Here is a 9,327-nt window from a genome sequence, read left to right on the forward strand (position 1 = left end):
TAATGGTGCACAAGGACCAAGTATTACGGTAGTCAAGTTGCAGGCGTAAAAGCATCCTTGAAAGTATTTCACCCACCCAAAGAAAAAAAAAGTTTATATTTTTTCCCATTTTTACTTGTTCATTTTAATAAGTAAAAAATACAAGCGGCAATGTCACCTCTTAAGATTTTGTTTTGATCTGGATACCGTAATGATCAGTATACTGTGCAATTTTAAAAAGGGGAAAAACAAAACAAAAAAAACAAAAAAACAACGCATGACACTCAAGATTGGAGTTGGAGAGATGCATTCACTGGACATAGGAATTCTTCCAAACAAAGAGGGAGGCTTGTTTATTTACTTTAGCTCTAATCGCCAGTTAGGCAATTACTTGTATTTAGATAGTTAAGATAAACGAGGTTGTAGTTTGGGTAAAATAGTCTAAATATCCAAACAGAGCTGGGGTGGTTCTGTTTTGTAAAAAATGGACCAATATGCAAAAGTTGTAGGGAAACAAAAATCAAAAAGAAAAAAAAAAAGCCAGAAAAACAAAGACAAAGAAACGTCAAAATATATTTTTGCATGCGTTGTTAATATTTAAAATGAAGTCTGTTAGGAAGAGATCTAGAAATAACTGATGTCAGTGAACTGCCCATCTCGTGACTTTACAGCTGGACGGCTCATACTTCATCAGAACAACTTCAGATAAGACAGGAAAAAATTCCCCCCACTGGAAAGTCCCTTTAAAATAAAAAAAAAACAACTTGGCAAACAAAAAGTGAAATCAGAATAAAAATTCCATGAATTAGAAAGAAATTAAAATGTTTATTTACAATTAAAAAAAAGGATAAAAGTCAAAGACCAGGCAAGTATATTGCATTAATGCAGTTACAAGAGGTGCAGGAAACAAATGAACCATTGTAGAGTTTCAGTTCCACAAGAACAAGACTGAACACGTAGCCATTTCTGTTCACGTTCCTGTTAGATTGCTTCACTTTGAATTTAGAGCCACAACTTTTAATGGAGACATTTCTCCAGATCATCATGAACGTCAGACTCCGTACCCTGGACAACCAAAGCTGACAGATCGAGCAGTTTTCCTGCCAACGAGTTTTCTCCCCGTTCTTGGTACAGAGCCCACCTTGCTGGGAGGTTTCAATGCAGCAGAGAGGTTCTGCTTCGGGGACAACGCCGCCTGCCGTGCCTCCTGGAGCTCCCTGCGTAAAAATAAATGCAATTCATGAGAAGCATAAAATAAAAGCTCCTTTCATCCTAAATTCATGCATAAAAATATATTCAGATTTATGGCTGTCGACCTCTGGCGCCCCCTTGTGACTGCTACAGTCTGCATCACTTCTTCCTGACAAACTATGGAAGCCCATTTGCACGATGAAAAAACAAACAGGAAGTCATAATTATGAGTTTTGAAAACATAATTTTAAGTTTTGTGTGGAACTTGCAGTTTGTAATAACTGTTAAAACATGTAATGTATGTTTACAACTTAATTTTGTAAAACTTTAAAACTCGAAATTACACCTTATTCTCATAATTATAACTTGAAAACTAAATTATGATGTTCATTAGTAGCACCTGTTCAGTTTGAAATAACTTAAAACTCATACTTGCAACTTATTTTCTTGTAATTATGACAGTTATAAGTTATTCCATGACTAACACTCAATTTATCCTCATAATTATGACTTTAAAACAATAGTTAACTGATGTCAGTTATTGATAACAGTAATATCACTGTCATCAATAATATTGACATTAGCTGTCAATGCCCAAATGGCACATGATTTATTCTTGTAATTACTTTAAAGTTTGAAATTATGACCAAGACTTGAAGTTTTGACTTTAAATCTTAGTACATCCATTACTGATGTCAATAATATTGACACGTTACTGTCAATATTTTTGACATTTTAAAATTATGATTTTTTAAAATAAAGAGGAGATGTGCTTCCGTAGAACCATATTTCTCCTCTGTAGTAATGCCATGTCTGACCAGAAGGTGGCAGCCATCCTGCCTATTGTATGGTAATGCCATGTCTGACCAGAAGGTGGCAGCCATCCTGCCTATTGTATGGTAATGCCATGTCTGACCAGAAGGTGGCAGCCATCCCGCCTCCCTACTTCTCCAGCATGGCGGTCCTGAACTTCTCCACGTTGAGTTCCCACTGTAGCTGTGCGTTCAGCCGCTCGGTCTGCTTCTCCCTCAGCACCGGGTGCCTACAGAGCTCTCTGGCTGATGGACGATTCACCGGGTCCGGGTCCAGCAGCGACTGAGGGGACGAGATAGAGAGACGGACCTGGGCATTTAAACGGGTGGAGGCTCCAAATTCAGCCAGAGCTGAAACGGTTAAATAATCTTCAGCTGATTTAATCAATTAATCGTTAACTGGAGTACACAGTCTAAAAAAAAACGAGATTTAGTTAAGAAGCTTGACTGGATGAGTACAAGCGACTGTCGCCTCGTCACTCAAGTTCCACAGGAAATGAACGGAGAGAGATTTCTAAATGAACTTTTAAAATACAATGAATTCCTTTAAAACTCTGAATATAAAAACTGAGAATCTTAAAACTTGTTTGGCTTGAGATAACACGCATAAAGTGCCGGTTTTTGATATGGACAGTTGCCCAGGGCAGCATCACAGAGGGGAGGGACATCCAAGAACTAGAAAATAAATGCATCTAATCTGTCAGTTGGTTCCTGAATAAGTTTGCTTTACTTGTAAAGATTACCAATACCTGAAGTAAGCCTATGAAAGCGGGAGAAAGCTGCTGCGGCAGCAGGGGGAGCTGCCCCTCTCGGAGCTGGTGCCACTCCTCTCCATTAGGGGGCAGCGGAGCGGCACCGGCCGCCAGCAGCACCGTCAGACCCAGAGCAAACATGTCCGCCTTCGGCAGGTGGGCGTAGTTCTGAGGACGAAACGAAACAGGAGGTTAATAGGGGAAAGCACTTCTGGTTTATTGACTCAACAGCATCCAGGTTCCATTACAAATGTCCACAAAACTGGTGAATGTCTGCAAAAAAATGTATATTGCAATGTTTTCATTAAGTAAGATGGCTTATTAAAAATCATACGTGAATGAGTTTATTCAGATAAGTCATTAAAAAAAACAAACTGATACACCATCGTTATCATCCTTCTACTACTTCCTGTTGTCTGTCATTTCAGAAAGTAGCAACATCCTGTTGATCACATGACTACGGTGGTGTGAAAAAAAGTTTTTCCATTGCAGTTTTGCAAAATAAACCATATTCTATGCGGCTGACAAAGGATTAAAGAATTTTTTATCCTCATACCATTTCACAATTTTTTGCTTGTGGTACAAAAAAACCACAAGCCTCAGGTTTTTGTTTTAGTGGACTGGTTTCCATGAAGCAAATTTATTTCATAATTCAAATTCATGCAGCTCAAGAAATTCTTCACCTCATGCAGAACCTCTTTGGCCAGAAAGCGGCTGTCCCCCTCCTCAACCCGAGGCCGGCTCACTGAGGTTACATGACCCAGGTCACCTGCAGGAACAGAAAACAAAATCATTACATCAGAGCTTCTAGTCACAAAAATAAATGATAGTGCTTGCCTTAATGTCAAAGATATGGGACAAAAACATGGACGATATTTTTATATAGATTGAGAACTCCATAGTAGTCAGGTGTTTTTTGTTTTTAATTGGCCTACTTAAAGTGCCACATTAAATACCAATTTTATAGAGGACTCTGGCTGAAGAGTACTCCTCATCTTCCCCCTCACTCTCTCTCCCTGTAGCAGCGCTGGGCTGCTGGCAGATGAATATGTTACCTAGAGGAGAGAGCAACAGCTTTAGTGAACAGGAAGGCTGCATGTAAAGAGAGAGCTGCAGGTATGGGGAACAGGAAGGCTGCAGATCCCAGTATGAAGACAGAAGTAGACAGAACAAACTTGGTTTGATGTCCAGGTGGACCAGACCGTAGCTGTGGATGAACTTCAGACCCATCACCACCTGCAGCAGCAGATCCTTTAGCTCTGCCTCCGTCAGTAGCTCACCCTGCACTGACTTCTTCATGATGGCATCACTCAGACTTCCACCTTAAATTAGAAAAAACAATTAAATGTTTATTACAGTAACACCAATGAAAGCAAATATTTTCTGTAGATTCTCCCCACACAAAGTGGTTTATTTCTGTTTATTTTGAGGATTCAGGCAATAAAAACCCCAAATTCTGTTTCTATATTACATCAGACCAATAACAGGATTAGCAGTACAGACCGATCTGAACTTTATCTGGGCTTCTTTTGCATGAAGCCCTGCAATTAAATTTATACAAACACTGATTTTGTTTTTCACAATAATGCGGAACTGTGGCATTATTGTACATGTTCTTCAAAAATTAAAAACATGGCGTGATACTAACACCAACCTGCAGGTGGCAGTATTTCCTCTGCTACCACACTGCAGCTTCAGCCTGACGTGATGTCCAGTTAGTTTGTCATCAATGTGGCAAGTGACAAATCGAGCTATTTAAGTTCTTTAAAGAATAAAAATGTTTATCTGACCTGTCTGTTATTTTTCAACTTATATATGGATTTTGGACAGGGGTTTAATCAGAAAAAAAAAAAAAAAGCAAAATTCATTGCAAATATTTCTAAAATGGCACCACAAAAACCTGACGGAGTCAAAAAAAACAAACAAAAAAACAAAAAAAAACAAAGCAAGTTTCCTGGAGGAACTAAAAGTATCACTGAGTTTTGAAACTTCACTCTGAAATGCAAACTTTAGATAATCTGATCTCCTGACGGAGACGGTGGGTGGATGGACAGACGGCTGGATTAATGTCAAACTGTAGTCATCTAAGGAACTGAGTGTTGTCACCAACGAGACATTTATCACCCCCAGCTCCACATCTCCGACCTCCATGTCATTTTCCTTCAAGCTGTGATGCGGCCCTCACCATCGCAGTATTCGTTCTGGATCAGCATGTGGTCGTCTTCTGCCCAGGCTGAATAATATCGGACCACATGAGGGTGGTGGCCCAGCACGGCGTGAGCGTACACCTCCTTCAAGGCCAGCTGCCTGGGAGGAAAACCAAACATTTTAACTCACCGAACTGACCCGACCCGGCGGCGAGCCAAACTCAGACTCACTCGTTGGCGGAGCCGGCCAGGGGTCGTCTGGAGCGCTTCACGGCGTACAGACAGCCGTCCAGCCGGTTCACGCATTTATAGACGGCGCCAAACTCGCCGACGCCGACACACTCCAGCTGCAGGAACTCGCTCTCGTAGCGCGACAGCATGAAGGCCTGGACCGCTCGGCGCTGGTGGGACCAGAAAGAGCAAACACTTCTAAAAGCAGCAGAGTATGAGAGAAACTGGGGCCGTAAAGTTTGTTCCACAAACAAAAAAATACAAATTAGTTTGAAACTAAAAAAAAAAAAAAAAATTATATATTATATATATATATAAAGATTTGAATCTAAAGATAAAATTTTAATCTCAAAATAAAATCTGAAAATAAAATTTTGTTCTCATTTTATCTTTATTTTAATACTTTTTTCCAGTATCAAATTTGAGACTGAAAAAAGGAAACTACTTTTCAGATTAAAGTTTTTTTTAACTTCTATTCCCCCCCCGCCCACTTTCAAATTTTCTTCAAATTAATTTAAATTTCAAATCTTTTTTTTTCCCCTTTTGAACAAACTTTATGGTCCCAATTTAGCTCCATACAGAGCATCATGCAGAGGAAGTCCTGGATTCTCTTTGATCTCACCAAATATGGTGCTACTTCCTCCCTAAAACAACAACAAAAAAACAAAAAGTGTCTGACAGCATTCAGCTTTCATTTCCCTCAGACTCCTCAGAGGAATCCCGGAAACAGAAGTGGCAGAGAGTCATTTTGGACCAAACGAGGCGCCAGCTGAAGATGACAAAGCCGATGATGAAGGCTCAGCGGAGGAATCTGATAGGCTGGATTATTTTCAGCTGTGGGCATCGATAAAAATAGTCGTACCTTTGGTGGGAGGAAGGCTTCATCATCCTCTTCAGATGACGCCAGGCTGTGCTTCAACCTGGAAGATTTTTAACAGAAACCCCCCAAATGAAAATTAAAAAAGAGAGATGACATTTCTGCCGTTTCATCCATCCCTCATCCGTCCCGTTAAATCCAGAATACAATTTCCAGTTCTCCTTGTCGAACATAAAAACCATAAATGATCAACTCCATCATCCAGCAGAGATATAAAGGGCCAGATATTCTTAACTAAATACTCATTTTCATTATATGATAATAAAAATGTGAAAATAACTGCAAAGATTAGAAGAAAAACATGTTTCCCATCCCACATGTTACAAACACTGTAACATGTGACACTATTTTGTTTTGTCTTAAATGTATTCATTTCAAAGTGCATCTCTTTTTTGCTTATTTTTTAATTCTTCATTCTGTCAAACTGGTTATTATTTTGTACATCAACACCCATTAGTTAGTCTGGAATATGTGTTTTACATGTTCTAACTGGTGAATTAATAATAAAGAAAAATCAGGAGAATGATTTCCAATTCTTCATGGTTACTTAATTTTTTTCAGAATGTGAAGCTTGAAATCTTTTCCAGCTTTGATGGTAAAAATCTTTAAGAAAAAAAAAAATTTTGTCCCACATGAAGATCATGAATATTTTAAAAGTGTTAAAAAAAAATTAAACTGTTAAAAATAATAAATAGTTATTGCTTTTCACACTGATCAGTCCCTCCAGGATTTCATGATTGCTTTTGTGGTATTTTTGCAGTAAAAATTTACTTTGTGGTGCTAAATTAGAAATATATGCGAGAAGTTTTGCGTTATTTGACTTTTTGTTACTCCCCATATGAATCACAGAATATAACTTATGCCGTTATTGCACATCAGTTTTTATTTTTTATATAATTAATGTGTCGTCTTTTAGTGCACATAAAAAAGAAAATAGTTGCACATCCCTTGAATTATCTGGTGTTTCTGATAACGGCACAGTATGTTATGTGTAATTTTGTTGAATTTTTTATGAGCTTATACCTCGACGCTCCTGTTGCACCTGAATTTTCCCCACTGTGGAAATATGTCTGCACTTTAAAATGTCTAATCGATGAGGGATGTCCTGGTAAAACACCTGTTGCTGTAATCGTGGGCCTCCTCTTCGCCGCTTCTCCACAGCACCTCGCTCTTTCTGCGCACCGTTTCCGGAGTGAAGGGATTCACGTTGACTGAAGGAGCCTGGACCAGGCAGGCGGCAGCAGAGGAAAAACGCAGACTCCTCTGGTGGTGACTGACCTTAATGTTGGAAAACAGCTGGAAGGATTTGGAGAGCAAACTCTGCAAGAAGAGTGAAATAAAATGATTCAGGTTCATCAGAAGGAGCCTTGGAGGAGGAAATTCACTTCAATCAATTAATCAAGTTCACTTGTGAAGCACATTTCAGCAACAAGGCAGATCAAAGTGCTTTAAATCATAAAAACATCATACAGTCACCAACGAAACTGGTAGCAAACATTACATCAAAATCATCAAGACATCAAACATGTTGGTCAATGTTTCAAATTCAACTATAAACAGCTGAGATTTTAGTTTTACTTTAAAGGAACTCAGTGTTTCAGCTGTTTTTCAGTTTTCTGCAAGTTTGTTCCAGATTTGTGGTGCATAGAACATGAAGGCTTCTTGAAGGCTAATTTGGTTCTGCTTCTGTGGATGCAGAGCAGAACCAGAAGGTCTGGGAGGTTGATCCAACCACAGCAGATCCTTAATGTACTGTGGTGCCAAGTTCAGTGATTTACAAACCACCAACAGTGTTTTAATGTCTCTGAGCTCCAGGGAGCCAGTGAAGGACTGTAGAACTGGGTGATGTGATCCATCGTCCTGGTTTTAGTGAGAACAGCAGCAGCAGCAGCGATCTGGATCAGTGAGGACACTGTTGCACTAATCAATGAGACTAAAGAGAATTCATGGATGCGTTTCTCTAGATCAGTGGTGCCCAAAGTGGGTCCTGGAGGCCCGGCATCCTGCATGTTCTAGTTCTTTCCCTGGTGGTAGTAACAACCTTTCCAGCAGGTCAATGTTCTTCTTAATGATTCTCTCCAATGAGCCATCATTGGATCCAGGTGCGTTAAACCAGGGAGAGAACTAAAACATGCAGGATGCCGGCCCTCCAGGACTCACTTTGAGCACCACTGCTCATATCTTCCTTTAATCCTCGAGATGTTTTCCAGGTGGTTCTTACCTTGGGAGTGTTGGGCGTGTCGCATAGTCTCAGTTTCCTCCAGGAGGCGTAAGGTATGGGGCTGGTGCTCTGCATGGGGGATGAGGAGGAGTTGCTCCTGCTGCGGTGGCGCTGCACCCGGGGCGTCCTGCAGGCCAGGCTGGGGCTGCACCCCGGGAGGCCAGCGCAGTCATCTGAGGTGTTGTCGCTGCTGTTTCCCTCCTCGCCGCAGCTGGAGAAGTCCAGCTGCTGGCTGATCTCACCAAACAGAGCCGCCATGCCTGAAGAATGAGGCTTTGGGAAGGTTTCCTTCATGTTCCTCAACTCTGACCTTAAAATCAAACACACAGGCTTAAATATAGGCCTTCTTCTATTCCCCATCCAAGTGATGCTCAATATCGTTGATTAATACAAAAGTTTCGATTTTATCCATATAAAATGTGACATTTATTAGAAATAAGAATAAAAAACACATATTTATGTATAAGGCCCCCTAGAAAAAGTAATGTTTACTTACAAGCAACACGCCCTGCACTCCACCACAAACACGCTCACATTTAGCGCCAGGTATGTAAAATACTTCCTGTTTAAATCAATTAGCGCACCGGGTGAACGCAGAGAGCGATCTGATTGGCTGATCGTTTAACCCCTTTTTTCTTTTTATTTATTGAAGATTAAAATAACAATATGACTAGAAACACAGAATACAATTTGACACGAGAAACTAAGCAAAAGAGAGAAATAAATCCATTTAAGAAAAGAATATACAATGAGAATATTACATAAAAAAACAAACCTTGATAAAAAAAAAATAAAACAGAAAATATTACCAATATTTCGAATCTTAGATTAAGTTCTTAACATATTGATACAAAGATGATTTCACATAATCAATAGAATAAATCTTTTTTGCCATTGGAGCAGTCAAACCTTTATTATTTTGAAAATTACATGTAAATCTCAAAGTGCTATAGAATGACAATAAAAGTATTAACCAGTGTAAAATAAAATAAAATAAAATAAAAACTCATTTAAAATATGAATCATAATATCTTCAGAACAAATAAGATCAATTACAATATGCTAATAAGAAAACTTAAATATGGGACCAAAGAAAATTTAAGGTATTCGTAATAAT

The 9,327-nt window shown here is 39.3% G+C and overlaps 1 protein-coding gene across 2 annotated transcripts; it reads right to left on the reverse strand.

Annotated features, from left to right (window-relative positions):
* Nucleotides 1-784: 784 nt before the first annotated feature.
* On the reverse strand, nt 785-8,811 carry wee2 (WEE2 oocyte meiosis inhibiting kinase). 2 transcript variants are annotated; one of them, XM_015010991.2, is made up of 12 exons: nt 8,707-8,811; nt 8,211-8,520; nt 7,107-7,309; nt 5,975-6,032; nt 5,113-5,282; nt 4,920-5,041; nt 3,910-4,056; nt 3,691-3,789; nt 3,418-3,503; nt 2,732-2,902; nt 2,117-2,265; nt 785-1,196 (listed from the first exon to the last, which is right to left on the reverse strand). In XM_015010991.2, the coding sequence occupies exons 2-12, from the start codon at nt 8,502-8,504 to the stop codon at nt 1,031-1,033; spliced, it is 1,665 nt and encodes a 554-aa protein (XP_014866477.2). In that variant the 5' UTR covers nt 8,505-8,520; nt 8,707-8,811; the 3' UTR covers nt 785-1,030. The 2 variants fall into 2 exon arrangements, with proteins under 2 accessions (XP_014866477.2, XP_014866478.2); XM_015010992.2 differs by having other exon boundaries at nt 1,117-1,196; nt 2,087-2,265.
* Between the last annotated feature and the right edge of the window lie 516 nt (nt 8,812-9,327).

Source organism: Poecilia mexicana, unplaced genomic scaffold, assembly GCF_051168715.1.
Source record: "Poecilia mexicana isolate PSO_F unplaced genomic scaffold, ASM5116871v1 scaffold_6, whole genome shotgun sequence".
In the NCBI taxonomy this organism is placed as follows: Eukaryota; Metazoa; Chordata; class Actinopteri; order Cyprinodontiformes; family Poeciliidae; genus Poecilia; species Poecilia mexicana.

What these genes read in the sequence shown, in the direction of transcription:
- wee2 (XM_015010991.2), bottom strand. Translation starts at nt 8,504, where the DNA reads ATGAAGGAAACCTTCCCAAAGCCTCATTCTTCAGGCATGGCGGCTCTG. An exon ending in GCCCACGATTACAGCAACAG is followed by an intron (nt 6,033 to 7,106) that starts GTGTTTTACCAG and finishes AAAATCTTCCAG; the next exon opens with GTTGAAGCACAGCCTGGCGT. An exon ending in CCAGAACGAATACTGCGATG is followed by an intron (nt 4,057 to 4,919) that starts GTGAGGGCCGCA and finishes TTCTAATTTAAG; the next exon opens with GTGGAAGTCTGAGTGATGCC.